We start from the raw sequence: 20,082 nt of genomic DNA on the forward strand, positions 1-20,082 counted from the left end.
AAGCTTATAAGAGATGAAGGAAGCTCCATGACATCTGCCAGTCCAGGAAGGAGCATACCCTGCCAGTCTTGCTTCTGAAAATGGCCTTTTCAGTATTTATTTTTCTTACTTTCTGATATAAATAACTTGCCATAAAAAACAAATGTTGAAAAGAACAGACGCAGAGGCTTATACTCCTTTATTAAATTAGATGTTTCAGGAAAAACATACAGTACACCTATGAAATGCTATTGGGCAGTGGCCAAATAGGAACCCTCTCTGTGAAGTGGAATGGTCAAAGTAGAATCCCGGGGTAGCCTAAGTGGAATGGACAAAGTAGCTGGCCTTCTTGATGATGTCCATCCCACCCCACCCCCCACCCCCATTGTGGAGTGGAACATTCTGCTCTCAGAGACTTGAATAGCTCCTTCCCTTCTGGGATTCCAGAAGATTGCTAAAGCCTTTTCGTGTTACAACAAGCTTTTGGCTGCTATTGATTGTTGCAGGTGCCCATCTTTGTACTTATATAATTTCCTTACACTGTCTGATGGTGTTTATGTTTGAATGATGTTTGTTATATGTGCTTGCTTTGTTGTACACACCACTCATAGAGTCATACGATTTGGGTGATTAATGAAGACAGCAAATAAAGAAACACCAGAAAGAGTTTGGCACTCTTTTTTTAAGTTTACTTTACCTTTTTTAATTCCTGCAGGGAAGCAGCTAGGAACCCAGCAGCATATAGGGGGAACGTGAGGTATTTTTAAAATTTTTCTTAAGGAGACTCATCATGTCAGAAGAACTGAAACGAAGGCATTCATTTTTTCCCCTTAAGTTATAATCGTGTGCCTCTTCCCCAAATTATTGAAATAGAAAACTTGCCTTCACTGAAATTATTGGAGAAACTTATAGTTACAATGTAATTAAGATATTCTACAACAAGGGCTTATTTCAGGACTTCTTCCCCATAACAACAATGCAAATCAACTTGTGACATTGCCCGCAGATATGATTTGACAAATGCATCAGGCTTATTGTTTCACTTTGATCTGCTTCCAATAAGATATCAGACAGATGATTTTCTTCTATATATTTTTTAAAAAAATAGGGTGTGTGTGCCAGTAATCCAATCACACATCTGAATTCTATGCTTAAAGGAATACATTTCATAAAAAGAACTACCTCCTTCCATATAGTTTTGCACATATGAAGACTTAAATCAACAAAAAGATAGGGTTAAAATTACTGTGTTTCCCCAAAAATAAGATGTTTTCTTTTGACCCACGAAATAAGCACTTGGCCTTATTTTCAGGGAGGTCTTATTATTTTTGAGATGCAGGAGGTGGCAAGCATGGTCACTTCATGGCTGCTGTTGTGTTGCAATATTTTGGGGGGGGGGGTATTTTCAGGGTAGGGCATGCGTTCAAATGCCCGACTGGGCTTATTATCTGGAGAGGTCTTATTTTCAGGGAAACAGGATACCTTTGTAGAAAGTTTGTTGGATCGCTTTGTTTACACTAATTTCACTCTCACTATTCAGACTCCTACATGATGCATCATATGAAAAGATTGCTTTTAGAAATGCAACATTACAGCGATAATGGTACATTTCTTGCACTCATCATTGCATTTTGCATTTTTTTAAAAAAAGAATGGCTTTAAAAAGTCCCCCATGTAAATAAAGGAACTCCTGGTATGTTTCTTATTTTCTTGCCACCAGTACAGAATCAGGTTGCTCTCACCTGTTTCTGGAATATTTATGTTTGTCAATTTAATTTTCCCATCTATTTATTTATCCCTCTTCCTCTCAATCACAGCCTCAAATTTCCTGGTGGTCATTCTTCCAAATTCTAACCCACTGCAGTTGAACTTACCTTTTTGAGACTAGCAAGGTACTAGTATGTACTAGATTCTTTACCTTGGTTGATCCTCAGTTATGAGGTTACATTAAAAAAAAAGCCTCAGATGTAGAATTCAGGTTCCAAGGTAATAATAATGACAGCTTTCCTTCTACAGTATTCTATTCCATTGTGATTTGCCAAAAAGGCTGCCAAGTTTCTTTCTTTTTTTTTAATTGAAAAACCAAGTTTCTTGATATAGCAGAATATAGCTCAACAATTAGAAACAATAATAACAGGTAATACAAATCCCTGCATGTTTATTCAGGCTGCATTATGGCTAAAAGCAAAGGGCTTACTCTTCTGTAAACCACACATATTTAAATATAAATCCTCTTGAATTTGGTAGGGGTTTTTTTCTATATGAAACAGTACAGGGTTGTGATATAACTGCAGATCTTCCAAAATATATAGGGAACTTGTGCAAGAACCCAACATTGTGGTATTTATGGACCATATCTTTTCCTCCAAGTGATACCCATCCCAGCAGATGTCTTTTTATGCAACTTCCAGGCATCTTCTGTCACTTATCTCAACATGTGTTGGCTACAGTACAGCACTCAACCTGCTGGCCTCGTCCCGGTGAATTGGAAATTAAAGTTTTTATTATTACGTATTTTCATTGTTGATGGTAAGCCAGTCTCTTTTTTCCTGAATCATGAGTCAGCACAAATATTCTGTAATTCAAGACCTTTCAACTGAAGAAATAAAAAGGGGAACAAGAGGACTGTTGATTAATTATGACTGTTCTGCTTAGGGATCTAACTGTAAAATTTCCATATGCAGCAAAATCAGCTAATATATGAAGTTCACCTTAAAAAAAAAATCCAGACCTCTTTCTCTTTAGTCAACTTAAACTTGAGTTAACCATCTGTGTCCCTTTAAATCTCGGGTCTGTATTAGATCTCTGTCCATCAGAAATGCAGGAGAAAATATTTGCTCTGTTGGAAGATTATGTGATATTTGTATTCTCAGCTTCACCACTGTGGGTTTCTTTAAATAGAAGCTATACTTTACTTCTAAATTGCTTAAGGCAAAGGAAGCAGAAACGATGTTTATGAATGTTTAAATGCAAATGGAAAGGAGAGTGAATGCTATGCTAGCTAACATCAAAGGCTCACCAAAGACTCTGCATTAATGAGCCTCTTTGTTTCCTGGATCACAGATTACAACAGGTTTCCAACTCATTGCCAAGGTTTTATCTCCATTTGGGAGGGCTGTAAATCGCAGGCTATTTCGCTCGCTCGCTGCCTTTCACATGCAAAGCGAGAGAGTCTCAAAACACGAGGGGGGGGGGGGAGAGAAAGAAAGAAACGAAAAACTGGGAGCCACAATTCTGCTTCATGCTTTTCCCTCCCTCCTCGCGCTCTTCGCGTTTTGCTTAGAAGCAGAACCGGGGCAGAAAAGCAAGGGGCGACCCGGGCTGATGTTTAATCTAGAGAGAGTTGGTTTCAAGAAGTACTCCGGACCTTTTGAGAGCGGCGGGGTGGGGGGTGGGAGATCCAGGAAAGCTCCGTACGACTGTTTTAGGTCTTTCAGAGGTGTGTGTCAGTGCCTGGGAGATGGAGGCGTCTCTGTCATCCTGAGAGAGAGAGAGACAGACAGAGAGACAGACAGAGAGACAGAGGGTGATTTTGAAGATAGGGATCTAAGGGCGCCCTGAGAAGTCACGCATCTGCTGGAAAGGTTGTTTCTTCTCCTTTTTTTAGTGGCAGGGTGCGTTTTGCTTTTGAGCTGCCGAAAAATAAATCTTTTCAATAGAAGAACACGACCTTTAAGCAAGGGAAGCGCCGGAGATAATTGAGGTGTTGAAAGTAACAATTATGTGCCATGCGGAGAGTATGAAGACCTCTTTACGTGGAATTGTTGAAATCCCGGACCAGATGGAAGGTTTGCAAAGACCCGCAGCTGTCCCGCTATGAAAAGGAGCGGGAGTCTCGTCGGAGGGTTGGGGTTTTTGTTTTGTTTTTGTTTTTACTATTCATTAACTTTTGCATACAAGAATTGTGAGCGCCAGGTTGGGAAATATCGTCTCAGAACTGTCTCGTGAGTAACAGGGACTTTGAGGAGGACCCCAAATGAAAAATGTATCGCCTAAGTTCACTCCCCACCCCTCCTCTGGACGACACCCCCACGTTAAGTGGTTTGAAAACCGGCTGAAAAGTTGCTAATTTCATGTTTCCTTATCCTCGGGGCACGTTAGGAAAGGTAATCATTATCTGAGATCCAGTGTTACATGTCTTTATTCCAGGAGGGATCACCAATACCAGAGGAGGAGAAATTCAGAAAAGAAAAGAGAAAGAGAAAAGAAAATAGAGGAGGTCCCTGGTTTTTTTTTTTTTTTTTTTTTTTGCAGGAGGGGGGGTTAGGGGTTTCGGAAACCTGGAAACCCCACCAGACACAGATAAATGCTTTTAGCACTGTGTGACCAGTTGACAGGCATAAAAAGAGAGAGAAGGGCTTTGCCCATTCATAGCGCAAAACAGCCTCATCCCAAATATAAATGGGCATCTCTTGGGCCCAGGTGAGTTAAGCTTCTTTGCAACCAATGAGACCAAAAAGGAGGGTAACTAGAAGGGGGTAAATATAAAAAAGAGAGCCTACACTTGATTTACTCAGAAGTCTGTCCCATTGGTTCAATGTGCCAAAAAATGTGGCTTGAGTTGCAGGCACAGCTGGAAAAGCTGAGTCTTCATTAATAATAATAAAAAAAACCAGCCCACTGCTGATGCTTCATGTTGTTTGACTAGTTTGGGTTTAGTCTAAACCCCAAATTTAATTTAAAAAATAGTTCTGCCCATTCATTAAGAAAATAAAATACAATAAAATAAGGGCAATTAGGGCTGTAATCTAACCCTTGCTTATTTAAAAGTTGGTGCCATTAAAATTAAGAAAATTGTGTCTAGGATCTGTGGGGAAGACAGGCATGTCTCGCTAGATAGAACAACAGCTGTAAACAGCAGCGCTGCAATTTTGGGTGACTGGATGTCAGAAAGACCTGATTTTATTTCACCTAGTATAACAGAGTAATATAGAAATAGTTATAATTCATATGAATTTACTAGGAAATAGTGTGGTTAATGGAGCCCTAACATAGTTGTTTGTTTGTTATGCATATTGCATTAATCTAATCAACTGTTTTAGGTAACAATGGTTAAACAAATCAGGGTTTGGTTTGATAAGTGAACCCATTCCTGGTTCCATTCCCCTTACATGGTTTCCAAATAAATGGCTATGGAATCATCAGACCCTTAACAGCAATCAATACCCTTTACTCAGAAAGAAACCCCACTGTGATCTCATGGAGAGAGGGAGAGACAGGCAGACAGACAGAGGGACAGATTGTGATGTTTTATGTAGGAATGGTTCCATAAACCCAACAAGGTATATTCCGAAATGTTGAAGATTTTTTTAAAAAGTGAATATTAAGATGAGTATAGAGTATTAATATTTTTTTTATAAAACCACCACCGTCTCCTTCTCTAAGTCAATTGCCCAGAGATTAATGCTGCTGCATTAAAACAGGCTTTTCCCAACTTGCTTTCCTTCCCGACGTGTTGGACGACATCTCCCATAATCCCCAGTCACCTTGGCCTCTGGTGAGACGAGCTGACTGGGAATTCTGCGAACTGTCCGAGCCATCTGGAGGCAACCAGGTCGGGAAGAGGGGGGGGGGCAGTAGAAGGGAGCAGCCCGGAGCCAAGCCCCCATTGTTCGCTCGTGCCGCGGCTCTCCTTCTCTTGCGCTGCCTGCGCACAGGTCGGCGGCGTCTGCGTATTAACTTGCGCACCGACACGTGCAAGTGCGCCAATTCCTTGGATGGGACCAACTTTGGGGTCAGGAAGAGGGAAAGCTCGCGCCCCTTCTTCTGCCTCGCCGGGATTGTATTCCGCGCCCCTGCCAAGGTTTGGGGAACGGCTGCCGCCCTTCGTCCCGCGGAGGTTGAGAGCGCCGGTTCTCAATTGCCCGTCGCCAGCATCCCCTGCAGCCGTGCGGGAGGAGACGGGCGCTGTCTCTTTAAGGCTGAAAGCGCGTCGCGGCAGAACAGAGTCTTCCAATCCCTCCCCGCCGCTGTCAATCAGCCGGCGGCGGCTTTGATGTTGAAAGTCTTTGGCTAGGGCTCTCCAGTGTTCTTCCAGAGTCGCGCACTTTAACAGCGCTGAGCTCGGCTGCTGCTCGGGGTGGTGGTGATTTTTTTCTTCTTCTTCTTTTCCTTCCCAGCGAAAGCCGCCGGCGTTCCTGCTCCAGCTTTCTCATCCAGGCTAAGCTGTTTAGCTGGCTGGCCGGCCGGCCGGCTGCTACTTAATCAAACTTTCCCGGGGCTGGGGAGGGAGGGGCACCCGAGACCGCGGAGGGGGCGGGGGGGGGAAAGCGGTTGATCGCTGCCTCGACCCCTCCAGTTGCTTTTCCTGCCTTGGAGCCCAGTCCCCCCGCCCTCCCTAGGCTGGGCTAGCGCCCCGACGCGAGTCGGAGTGCCAGGGTACCACTCAAGAGGGGGTCGCCAAACGTTTGGAAAGAAAGAAGGAAACCGGAGTGCGCCGCTCTCCTTCAAGGCGCCCAAACTTCGCTCTTCCCCCTGGCTTGGCTCGGGAAGAAAATGCCCCAACTCAGCGGCGGAGGCGATGACTTGGGAGCCAACGACGAGATGATCGCCTTTAAGGACGAAGGCGAGCAAGAGGAGAAGACCCAGGCCAACGTCTTCACAGAGGGGGACCTGGCTGACCTCAAATCATCCCTGGTGAATGAGTCGGAAAGCGGCGGCGGCGGCAGCAACCGTCAGGCGTCCAACTCAGCAGCAACCGTGGCCGGAGCCGCCGCCGCCGCAGGAGCCCATCCCGAGGTGAGAGCGAACCCCGCCCGCCCCAGATCACTTTCTCCTCTTCTGCCAAACTAATAATAATAATAATAATAATAATAATAATAATAATAATAATAATAATAATAATAATAATAATAATAATAATAATAATAATAATAATAATAATAATAATAATAATAATAATAATAATAATAATAATACACGGCTATGGATGAAGCATGTAACACTGATACTCATTGTAATAATAATAATATAATCGTCCATCCCTTTCTCTCTCCTCGCCTTTTGCAGGCAATCCGGCGGCTGCAAGAGCCCCAGAGGGTCTATCCAGAGAAACTCCCGGATCACATGGACGATGGTCAGTTTCGACGAGAGGGGGGGGGAAGCCATCCGCTCTTCTTCTCCTCCTCCTCCTCGCCTCCCCTCCCCGCCGCCCACCTTTTCCTCTCACCCCTCCGTGCCTCGAGGGAGGGAGCATGACCGCCGAGGGGAGGGGAGAGAAGGGGGAAGGTTTGACAGCCCCCGTGCTCCGCGGGGGAGACGTCAATGCCTCGCTGCTAAATCAAACGGGGCAAAACGCTTCGCGCTCGCGCCGGAGAGGGACTCCGCACCGCTCCTGAAAGCCCCTTGACCTGCCGGGTGCAGGCGGCTGAAACTTAACAGAAAGGTGCTTCTCCGAAGGCTGTCATCCCCTCTACACCTCTTTTGCATGCATGCACGCACGCACACTCCCCAACACAACCTATTTTTCCTCCCCATAATTGACTCTTGCATCACGGAGGTAAAGTTGGTCTGGGTACTGTTGGCACAGTGAGCTCCTTGCAGGGGGTGAAACACCCCCCCTCCCTGGAAGTTGGGGGAAGAGGTAAGGAAGCAGGTAGAAATACCTGGGACGGAAGGCATCCCATTCCTCATTAACCAAGAGCACCACTTTAACCAAGGTGGAGAAATGAGCCCATGTGCCCAGTGCTTTCATCCTGGGAGGTGGTGGTCCTTTCATTCCTGCCTTATCTTTTACCACCAGATAAGTTGCAGACTGAGGCTCATGCGTGGCAACAATGGGGAGTTGAACGTAAGGTGAACCTCACAGATGCTAGCGAGAACAAATAGTGCAACAAATGCATGTGGACTGGAGGGGAGATTGGTTCTGAGACGAAATCCTAACCAAGGACTTTGAATTTTGACAGGTTTAAAACATCAGGACCCAGGGATGTATAAAGGATCTCCTTATTCTGGATACCCTTTCCTCATGCTGTCTGATCCTTACCTGCCCAATGGATCTATGTCACCTTTGGTGAGTACACTTCCCCTCCCATTCTTAAATTCTTACACTACCTTGATCGTGTTTCAAGGCTGAAATTAACATCTTTAATCTTTAAAACTTTTAGCACGATAGGTTCCATTAAAAGGAATTGTGGCCTTTTATGCAATACCTCCTTTGCCTTGCAATTCTGCTAAACATGCTTGCTTATGGGGGGAGAGGTTGTCTCCTATCACCCCAAAGCACACACGTAAAGCAAATTAGCAAAATTATAGTAGTAGTAATAGTAGTATTGCTTCTACTCTTCTACTGTACTAAAGTTATTTTAAAAAATTGATCAGAAATGGCTCAGTTAAGGATCCATTCCTTGACTATTTTTTTTAAAAAAATCTCCTATGACAAAGAGGATCCCCCCCCCCCCACGTACCTTAAGCTAAGCAGGCGTTGTAAATGTGTACCTAGCAGATGCCAAGCCCTACTTACTTCCAGATAAATATGCTGGTTAGAGATTTCATCAGTAGCTAGATCTCCCACCCTCCTTCTTGCCAGAGATTTAACTTGGTTGCAAGCAATCAACTCTGTAAATCATGTATTTGTGTGTGTAGAAATGGAAGTTTCTATTAATCAGGCTCCTTCCACAGTAAATCCCCCTGAATTTGAAGCAGAGGAGTTTAAACTGAATTCCGAATCCTCACTTTTATTCTACCTTTGCACAATAAGTTAGTATAGAGATCATTTTAAGAAGACAAACTTTGTGTTCATGAACTGGTCTAGTGACCATGGGTTAGAAATAAGCTTGTTGTCTTGTTTGTAAGATTACGGCACACAGGCACATGGGAAAAGTATATTTTAGTATCCTGCCTACATTGGGGGGGGGATGTTTTAATGAAAACTTATTTTGTTGCATTGGGGAACCAAGGAGTATATTACAGTTGGATATAAGGAAATATATCAATAAAAATATTTAATATACAGTGCATTTGTTATTGGTGTTTGGTATTAATAAAATGTGTATCCTACATTTTCTTTCCTTTAAAATATCTTCTGTTTTCTTCAATCTCTATAGAGAGCTGTAAACTGTTTTCTTCAATCTCTATAGAGAGCTCCACTGAATAAGAATTGCAAAGATGCATGCAAAGAAGCTTTTTAAAAAATAGTGCTACTATTTTGTAGTAAATAAATAAACTATTTTTAGTATTCAGTGTAACACTCTTTGCAGCAGGGGCCATGTTTAGTGCTTATTGACAAATGATCATAATGCAAACAGTGATCTTGGCCTCACTAGTTACAGATAAGTTATGTGGCTATCAGATGGATTTAGCTGTTGGTAGGATGTGTTTGAGATTTGTAGCATTAGATTCTATATTGTAAAAAGCTGCCTGTAGTTTCTTTCTTACTAATAAAAAAAAGAGGATAAATTGATCAACGTAATAAAATGTTGCAGGGTCCGAGTTCTCAGTTCCCTGAGGATGGGCTCCAGCATGAGTCCAAAAGTTCTGGTCCCGGTGACCAGCTCAGATTGAACCTTGCAAAATTATCTTGGGACAATTATATTTGTCTACATTCATAAAGTGTCGCCACTTCCTGCTTTCTTATTTGCCATTTTCCTGCAATTGTTTTATGCAATTATTGGAAGACTTTCTTTTGTGCTTATACTCATCTCAGTGAAGCCTACTTTTCAACGTTTGGGAGGTTAATTGGAAGATTTAAATGTTGCTATGAGTGTGGCTTTGTTTTTCTTACAGCTTAACTTCAAGTATAGGAGGATTCAGTTGCAGTCTTACTCTAGAATTCTAGATTGGCTTCCGCAGCAATAAATCTAGTTCATTTCAGAGGGGCTTAGTCCCTTATTTGCTCCTTGAGGCTAGTACACAGTTAACTGGGAGTAAGCCCATTAATCAAAAAGGGATTGTTTCCACTGCAGTACATAGGATAGTGCAATTCAGGACAGTTTCTCTGCCTTTTCAATATAACTTCAGATCTTGGGAAGTTTTGTGCCTTAAACATTTTTATTCCGTGTGAAAAATCTATCCGAAGTCCAAAAAAGGCCAGTGTCAAAAGAAACGCAGTCAAAGAAATGTATCACTCTGTGCGCTCACTAGAAATTGATGGAGCGTTTAAGTGAGAAAAACCGTTGCTTTTGCATAGGTTGAATGTTTGTTTGGGTTTTGTCAAGTATAATGTTAGCATTGTCTCCTCACTCCTTAAAGAAAACAGATTTCTTGGGCAGCTAGCTGGTGTCAAAAGGAGATGCTTCAATTTTATCTATTGATTAGATAAAATAAGACTTTGAGGGGGAAGCAAGACTTCAGATCTGGACAAGGAAAGGGTGTGAAATGTAGATGGTAGCAGATTCCAAGGGGAACAAGAAAACGAATCCATCCTGGGCTGAGCTTATTAGACCTTACCCAAATTCCGTCATTTGGCTTCCTGTGTCTTGCTCACACATAGAAGGCAACAATTTCTCTCCAGAGACCTCAGTAATTGACATTTTGGGGTATTATGCCAATGAAAGTGGAAGTTCTGCTTTGCTATTTAAGTTAAGAAGTTTGTCAACAATTTATTATCTTCATTTAAAGCCATCTCTGGAAGCAGCTGTCAATTCAGATTCTGAAGGCAGACTCTTCAGTTAATACATTTGATTAAAACAATATCTAGACTGTAGCAGACGTTTTTTGGATTGAAAGTGTTAAATTTTCTAATCTCCAGAACCCAAATTACTGCTACTTTCCCCCACTCCGCTTAGATGTTTCAGCTTTTTTATAGTTTTGGGTTGTCCCTTTCTGCAACTTTTCTCTCTCGGTGGCTACTTGTTATGGTTTTTTTTAAAAAAATAATAATAATAAACAGAAAGATAAACAAGCAAATTTCAAGCAGATTCCTTCTAATAAGAATCAAAGGAGTTAAAGGCTGTTATCAATGGGGAAACAAATTCTGTGTAAGCTAAAAGAATAATGGGGTATGTATGTAAATGGAAACTGTACATATTGCTAGAAACCAGGAAGAAATTAATATCAGGATAGCAGTTTGTGCAAGCTAATAATTCTGGTACTCGCCCCTTATGTGCACTGAAACATTTAGAGTGAGACATTTATTTCTACAGTCTGCTTAACAACCAATCACCACTATTGAATTTTTAGCATTGATCGTTAGATTGTATACAAGGAGCAGAGCGACAGCCATTCACTGTACGCTTTTCTTTGCTCAGAAGTCACTGGTATTGATAGGAAAGCAGTTCCATATTTTAATTTGCTTCCCTGGACCAGTTTTACACAAAGTAATATTCTAGTTTTATTATTCCAGAAATTCTGACATTTCTGAGAAAATAGTAGCCTCATTTTTAAAAAAAAAAATCTCAAAATTTCTTAATAAGAAGAAAATGATTTTAGCAACAGGACATTTAAAAAAAACAGAGGGAAAGGAGACATTTAGTTTTAGAGTGTTTCACTGGCCTTTAAATTTTCTTACAGTCATCTGCAAATAAATGATAGCAATGGATGCAACTGCTATAAAGAATTGTAAACAGGTGCTGTGGTCATATTCCCTGCCTATTGTAAATCACCTTTTCTAATTTTTATGCAAATTATCCCGCATATATCTATATATCTATATATCTATATATCTATATATCTATATATCTAATCTATATATCTATATATCTATATATCTATATATCTATATATCTATATATCTATATATCTATATATCTATATATCTATATATCTATATATCTATCTCTATCTCTATCTATCTCTATCTATACATACATACATACATACATACATACATACATACATACATACATACATACTAAAATTATCCTTCCTGTTGAAGAATTAACTGTAGGAGCGGCATTCTCATTGATATCTGATGAGAATTATTTTAAAGCACAGTCTGGAAGAGATTTGCCCAACAGAAATATCAAAAGGGATACTATCCTTACCACTAATTAGTGGAGCAAATCTCCATTTTATGGACTATATCAGCAATTTCTGTTGGAGCAACTTTGTGGGCTGTCTCTTATGCAGAAAGATCACTGACATTTTCTTCTTTAGCACTTCCGTATGAAAATATGCGAAATTTTTCTTTAAAAGATTGCTGGCTTCGCAAAAATGTCTCTATCAACAGCAGTCCAAGCAAGTCCTCGACGTACGACCACAATGGAGCCCAAAATTTCTGTTGCTAAGGGAGACTATTGATAAATGAATTTTGCCCCAGTTTATAATCTTTACTGCCACAGTTGTTAAGTGAATCACTTCAGTTGTTACTTTAGTAACATAGTTAAACGAATCTGACTTCCCCATTGACTTTGCTTGTCAGAAGGTCGCAAAAGGGGATCACAACTGTCATAAATATGAGTCAGTTGATAAGCATTGGAATCTTGATCACATGACTATGGTGGCTGCAACAATTGTAAGTGTGAAAAACTGTCATAAGTCACATTTTTCAGAGCCATTGTAAATTCAAACAGTAAATGAATTGTTGTAAGTTGAGGACTACCTGCATAGGAGACTTTTTGTAGTGCTGTCCTATGCTGTATATATATCTAAAAAAAAATCTGCTAAAAATAAATGACATTGTTTGCAATAGATCTTGCCCCAGCTGTTTATGGGATCATAATCTTAAACTATTTTTGGGGATGCAGAAAATTAAATTGCTGAAGCAGCAATTTGAAATAACAAAGCTCTTCGTACAGAGACAGAATATGTATTGATGTAGTAAAATAAAACATATTTATTCAGTGGTTGGCTTTCCGAAATTGATTAAAGTTCATATTATAATTTATAATCAGGAAAATACTTAGCAAAATTGTGTGTGGCACATGCAGATGTGCTTGTATGATTTCTCAGTTGGATCTTTCCAATATCTTCAATTTTTAATAAATATCAAGGAGAGAAAGAAGGTTTATTTTGAGCTGCAAATTAGCAAAATAATGCTATGTTTGGTTCAACCATGAATGTGGCTTCCAGTCTATGCATCTATTCAAAGGTTCCTTTTAATTCATTTGAATACATGCCGGAGGAGGTTATGTAATACAATTAATATATTCTACTGCTTGTAATGTAGTGTAAACAACTGGTTGCTAAGTTTTACCTTGGGGAACTTAGAGGAGTATTGGGGTAACGGAGAATGAAGGAAATATTCTGGCTAAATTTTAGACTAGAAAATGCCTTTTTTGATTAGTGCAGGTTGCAAAGGTACTACAAAGTACCTTTCTTAACATGGTTAAAGAAGCCTTATCCTTTCCTAGGCTTGTGTGACTGCTTTGTAAGCTGTTCTCAACTATCTCGACATGTGAGCATTGGATGACTACTTGGTTTTGTTGTTTTAAAAAACGACAACAAGTGCCTGTGCATGATTCTCCTAAAGCTACAGACAATTATACTTGTGTACTAGTTATTCAGCTGTTATTAACTGATACCCGAGGTCTCATCCTATGTAAATATCAACTGCAATATATCTCTTTCAAGCCACATTCTTCAAGGTTTTGTAAGCAATGCATGCCTGATAGCTGTTTTGTAAAATTCTATGGGATCATCACATTCTGAGAACTTCCAATTTAGCTAGTAGACTGCTTGTGGTTCTTATATGACTGAACCACCGGCAGCAGCAGTCAAGTAGATCCCTGAGAAGGTCTTTCAAGCTTATTGTCTCAATCCCTTTAAAAGGCAGCTCCATTCAAAGCAGAACATCACCAACAAAATAAGCATAGCTATGCAGTTCTGTTTTATCAGGTGAATGAACAGTACAGGATTTATACACTGCATGTATTGTGGTTAAATTGCCAGATTAGAATTGGAGTGATCCAAATGCAAATTGCTATGTTTTTAGAGAGCTCATTGAGTGATTCTGACCCATACATGATCTCTTAGCCTCAATTACAGCACAGGTATGTTGAGGAAACACAATGGCCATTCAGTCATTCATACAACTTGAGTTCTTCAAAGAAAAGATATGGTCTCAAGTTATCAATAATGTTTTTATTTATTTATTTTATTCACCTTGGATGCTGCCCAACTCTAGTCAACTCTGGGTTAAAAAATAAATAAACAGCCATGTGAAATCCAGATCAAATAAACAATGAAGAAGGTGGAAAATCCACCTAGCACCAACGTTCATTCATTTTTTTACCCTATTTCAAGAGTTGCTAGTTTTGTTCATGCTGCATCTGATAGCAACACAATTCCCAGGGCTGCCTTGAATCAAAGCTATAGTAAAATAAGCTTAGCCATTATTTGTAGAAGGGCTAAATCATTCAGTATAGGAATGTAAGAATTTTGGAGAGATGTACCAGTCTCTGCCCCAAATAGACCAATAGTTGAATTGATATGAAATAATTGATCAACTGCTTCAAACCATTGTTATAAATATAATTATTGTTGTTTCTAAACCATAGTGTATTCCTTAATATGTAAGACCCCAGGTAGCTGTAGCTTATTTAGTAAACAAGTTTGAAATGAATCATGTAAATGACATTGTTTGTGAACTGGGTCACTCTAAGGGAGCTTCCTTGGTTCCTAAATTTGTGCCAGGCAGACTTTGTTGAAGAAAGTATGTCCCAGTATTGCTTGATTAGCAGTCCTATGACACAGATAGTAAAGGAAGAGGAAACAAAGGCAGAAGTCAAAATAGCACTAGGACCGACCAACTAATAATTCGGAGAGAAGGGCTTTCACTTCCAGCTAAATGTGGATTCCTGCAGACCATTACAGGATTCTCTTAAGGGACTGGCATATCTTGCCCATCATGTCTTGCAATGTCCTGATCTTTACAGTGATCCGGAGATCTCAGGAATTTTAGCAGGCAGCTGAGCAGAGAGACTCTTTCAGGGATTGATCTACCAGTATTAGGTGGGAACTTTGTGCTAATAGCAACATTTGCTAGCTAGAAGAAAAGGTGAAAAGTGCATCAATTGGTGTAACAGCATAGAAAGGTTCCTAGATTAAGGTTGCCTTCTTATATATTGCAGGAATCTATGTGTGAACGAACAGTGAATTATCAGGGATCCTGTAAACATGTATAGGATGCTGGGTTAATACTATAATCTTTTCTCTTGACATTTTTCATGAGCATATTTTTCCATTATGGTTCATGTTTTTAAAAATTACTTAAGAATACTTCACAGTAAATGAAAAATCAAAGATATTCATGTTTTAGAATCTGACATCAATATCCTATGTATTTTTATACAAAGGTAGGTCTCACTTCCTGGTAAATTCATTTAGGATTCCACAATATCTTCTACTATGTATTATCAAAACACTAAAATTGTTGGTGCAGTGTGTGAGTGTGTGTGTGTGTGTATTGAAGAGAAAAAGAGGTTGATATTCAGCATGGGGAAAACTCGTTTTTCTGAGCTATATGGGGTGGGAGGATCAGCTTTGGATTTCAGAGGACAAAGATATTAATAGGGATGGGGCAACATTTCAAAGATGCTTAAAGCTCTTTTTGGCTAAAACGTTAAATATTAAGTGGTTTAAAATCATTAACTATTGAATAGTTTTAAAAACATTACTAACAGCATTTTTGCAACTTCTCCCTCCCTCTCTCTTTCTCCATTAATTATCAGTTACACCATCAGGATTAAGCAGTTGCTGTGTGTGTGCGCGCACACATGTATGTGTGTGGGTGAGAAAGAGAGGCAGAGAAAAGTACAGTGATTTTTTTTTCTATTTTTTGCCTTTGGCCTGCATTCCTTGAGCTGAGGATCAATTAACTGTTTAGCAATTCAGTTAAATAGTTATTATGAAATAGCATAAGAAATAGGCTCAGAGTGGTGTCATAATACATTTTAATATTTATAAATTTTTCATGTGGTTCAAAGCACTTCACATACTTGACAGTAATCTGTATAACGTCTTTATAAATAAAATCGGTTTTATTTCCCCCTCTCCCTCCCCCTTTTATCATACATGGATGAACTGAAGCTAACAGGAAATTCTTAGCCCAAAACCATGTAGTGATTTCATGGCAGAAGCACTTGTGGAGGATAAAAGCATCAATTTCCTTTTCACATAATTAATAGCACATTTAAGATTAAGCAATGCCGAAAATGTCCATAAAAAGCTATTACTTTATCAATTCCTAGTATAGTCCTTTAAAATGGGAAGATTGGGGTGTCGCAGCTAGCCTGTTCACGCAGCAAATACTTTCATGTTGAGCAAGCCAATAGAAAGTTAATGAACTTAGAATGATAGAAAGGAAATTAAGACAACATCTAGTCCAATTCCCTGGATCAGTCTAGGCTTCACCTGAGCATCTCCCACACCGTCAGTCTCACCACATCACGTGGCAGCTTGTTCCTCTGATTAATAGCTTCTGCAGTCAGGAGGGTCTTCTTCAACCTTCTTCCATTTAATGTTAACCCATTGATTTTGATCCTGCCCCCTGAAGTAATAGAAAACAAGGCCATTGCATTTTTTTATTGTAACAACCTTCCAGAAATATAGTGTTCTTTGAAGGCTGAACATATCCAGATCCTTTATTAATTATTCCTCACAGAGCTTGGTATTTAGAGCGTTCACCATTTTGGTAGGCCTCCCCTGATTTGTTGTTGTCCTTTTTGAACAATAGTGTGTAGAACTGGACACAGTATCCCAACTGGGGTCTGAGCAGGACAGAGTTGAAGAGGACAATTACTTGCACTCTACAATCCTATTAATGCACTCCCAATGAGACACTTGCTTTTTTAACAGCTGTGTGATACTGATGGCTCATGTTTTACCTGAAGTCAAAAAGAATATCTTAGAGTCTTTTCACCTGCACTACTATCAAACCAACTCTGCCCTATCTTTTTCTTGTGCCTTACATCCCCACCACCACTAATCTTGGAGCACTATTGTATATTACTGTCTATTATACTCCATCCCATTCATTTCAGCCCACTACTCAAGGCTGTTTAGACCTTTTTGAAGCATTTCTCTTTCATGTAAAGAATTAGCCACCTTCCTAGTTCTGGTTTTTCTACAAACCTTTGCACTGGAGCTGCATGGTAGATTATGGCCCATTACCTTCGGCGAAGTGACCTTCATTCTATAGTTAATTGATATATTATAATAATATATTATTGATATGTTTTGCTTGTTATTGTTCCATCTTAAGCTGACTTACCGAAGTGGGATGTAGACAATTCAGAGTTGTTCGTGTCTAAAGAGACTTATAAGCCCAGTAAAATAAATAGTAAATTTATCTCATCTTTAGTAAAAACTTTGAACATAGAACAGAACCCTTTGGCACTCCACTCAATGTTGTACTTCCAAGCTGAAGTACAACAGTTAATGATCATTTTTTCAGAGTTTCAAACTGTGAGTTCATCTAACAATACTAGTATCTAGCCCAAACTCTACCATTTTATAAAGAAAAAATATGAAACATTCTGCTGAAAGCTTTGCTGAAATCCTGATACATTACATGTATGGCATCACACCAATCAATTAAATTTGTACCTATATCAAAGGCGATAAGTTTCACCTGGGTAGTTTGCAGAATACCAATGCTAGCATTGTTAACTGTAGTGCTCACAAATAAGCTCCTATAATACTTTGCCTGGGAACTTTGCCCTGTTCACCTTCTTGAAGATGGGCACAACTTTTGTTTTAATCCTTATGGCACATCAACTGTTTTCCAGAAGTTCTTGAAGGTTACCAGGAATAGTTCTGTGATCATCTGCAATTGCTCCTTTGGTACCCTGAGATGTAATTCATTTGGAAGTGTAGATTCATTTAAATGCCAGAAAAAAAGACACAATATTTTAAGACCACGTGGTGGTCTTGGATACTGTTGACCACAATAACACTTGGGATCATTCAGAGGAAGCAAAAGACTTCTCTGAATGATTACTCCAAGCACTTAAAGTGCTATCTGATGGTCATATTGAGAGAAATCTGCTTGAAGCTCATGGGGATGGAGGGCACAAAATTGCATCTTATCACCCATGTTATTTATCCAAAGCCACGGGGGAGGATTAAAGTGAGTTTGGAGTCAATTGACATCAGCCTGAAGATGATACATAACTATAATTTTCATTCCCTGTACACTCAGACTTGGATATTTTGAGAGAGAGACTCTAATCTAGGCTACAACATTTTTCTTCAGGCCGTAACATTTTTGATCCTGCAGAAAAAGTTAGCAATTCAGATATTTTTGCTGATTTCAGGAAGAGGATTCAGTTCTTGTGCACACTGTCATGCTCAGCCTTGAAGGAACAGATTCACAATCAGAGGATCTTCCCATCCTGATGGACAGGGATATAACCTCTGTGGCAAGGGAGACCTTTTGTCAGCTTTGGCTAATAAATCTGGTATGCCTCTACCTGAAAGAGACATAGCTGGAATTGGTGACACATCAGTGGTGGGATTCAATCAGTTCGCACCACTTCGGGAGATCAGTTGTTAACTTTCTGAGTAGTTTGGCAAACTGGTTGTTGGAAGACATCATTAGGGCAGAGAACCGGTTGTTAAATTACTTGAATCCCACCACTGTGACACATGCACATATAACCTCAGCAATGAGTAATTGCAATGCAGTCTATTTGGAACTGCCCTTGGAAAACAGTCTCCAAATTGTAGTTGGCCCAGAACACCTCAATATGACTGAATATAATATAATATAATTCAAAGTGCTTTCTGATACACAAAATCTTGTAAGGCTTAAGCCTGAAGCTCCAGTGGGAGCATCCATACAATCTTCCTCACAATCATAAGTCTTCAAAAACATCCACATTTTCCAGGTTCTGCTGTGGATACATCTCAATTTTTATTTTCCTATATTGCAACTTTCATTGTTCATCAAATTGCTGCTGAAGGGGAGGCAAGCTCCCTCCTTATTACAGCTTAAAACCTACTATTTTATCCAGATCTGAATGTTTAGGTATATAAACATTGTTGGTTTTTTATATAAAAAGGTGCCCAGAGTCATTTGAGAATGGGCCACATGTTTGACTGTAAGGAAAATAGTTGCGGTTTAATTGGGAGATTGCTGATATTCTGGCAATTAGATTATATACATGGATAGAGATTTTGTTTGCAAATCTAACTTTCTTAGCATTTGGTATCCACCATATATACCCTTCTTTCCTTCCTTCCTTCCTTCCTTCCTTCCTGCCTGCCTGCCTGCCTGCCTGCCTGCCTGCCTGCCTGCCTGCCTGCCTGCCTGCCTGCCTGCCTTCATTCCCCCACTTTCTGAAAATTTGGTAATAGTTGAATAGTTGAAATAACGAAGTATCCAAGAGAGCTGCAGAACAATCCAGTTCTACAGAGGAATTATTGAGTCTGTCATCGGCACTTCTATAACTGTCTAGTTTGACTCTGCAACCAAACAAGACAGACACAAACTTCAGAACTGCAGAAAAAAATATTACTATTAACCTGCCTTCCATTGAAGACTGGTATAGTACACAAATCAAAAAGAGGCCTGTGAATATAACTACACATCCTGGACATAAATTGTTTCAACTTCTACCCTCAAAACGACGCTATAAGGCATTGCATCCCAGAACAACTAGACACAAGGACAGTTTTTCCCCGAATGCCATCACTCCGCTAAACAACTAATTCCCACAACACTGTCATATTACCTACTAAGACTGTATTGCTATTATTCTTCTCTTCCTACCTAGTACGTATCTCTTATTACTACAACCATGTTGCTTGTATCTTTACAATTTATATTGTTTTATTTGTTTCCTAGTATGATTTGATAGCTTATTAGTAATCTATGACTATCACTAAGTGTTGTATCTTATGATTTTTGATGAATGGATTCTATTTTCTTTATGGACACTGAGAGCATATGCACCAAAGACAAATTCCTTGTGTGTCCAATTACAATTGGCCAATAAAGAATTCTCTTCTATGCTCCATAAAGCATCTCAACATCTTCTTTTCCTCTTTGAATCCAAATCACTGTACATCATATTCTACAAGCTAAATTCAAATGATGCACTTCCAGCACAGTAGATTGCTTGTGTCAATGTTATTATTTTTAAATTTATATCCTCCCTTTTGCACAGATGCTCATGGCAGCATACACAGCAGTCCGCCTCACCCCTATTTTTCTCCACAACCATAACCCAAGATGTAGATGTACTGAGAGAGAATAACTGGCCCAAAATCACCCAGGAGGCT

General features: G+C 39.8%; 1 protein-coding gene across 11 annotated transcripts in view; it reads left to right on the forward strand.

Moving 5' to 3' along the window:
* The first annotated feature begins 5,687 nt into the window (after positions 1-5,687).
* TCF7 (transcription factor 7) overlaps positions 5,688-20,082 on the forward strand; it is a 140,245-nt gene continuing 125,850 nt past the window's right edge. For 4 of the 11 annotated variants that reach the window (XM_081939593.1, XM_081939599.1, XM_081939601.1 and 1 more), the window contains exons 1-3: positions 5,689-6,717; positions 6,988-7,054; positions 7,884-7,990. In XM_081939593.1, the coding sequence (XP_081795719.1) occupies positions 6,475-6,717; positions 6,988-7,054; positions 7,884-7,990 (417 nt within the window). In that variant the 5' untranslated portion in view covers positions 5,689-6,474. Of the gene's footprint in view, positions 6,718-6,987; positions 7,055-7,883; positions 7,991-20,082 lie in introns of all 11 variants that reach the window. The other 7 variants (XM_081939597.1, XM_081939596.1, XM_081939602.1 and 4 more) reach the window with 3 other exon arrangements.

This window comes from Natrix helvetica (genome assembly GCF_964273705.1).
Source record: "Natrix helvetica genome assembly, chromosome: 1".
Taxonomy (NCBI): domain Eukaryota; kingdom Metazoa; phylum Chordata; class Lepidosauria; order Squamata; family Natricidae; genus Natrix; species Natrix helvetica.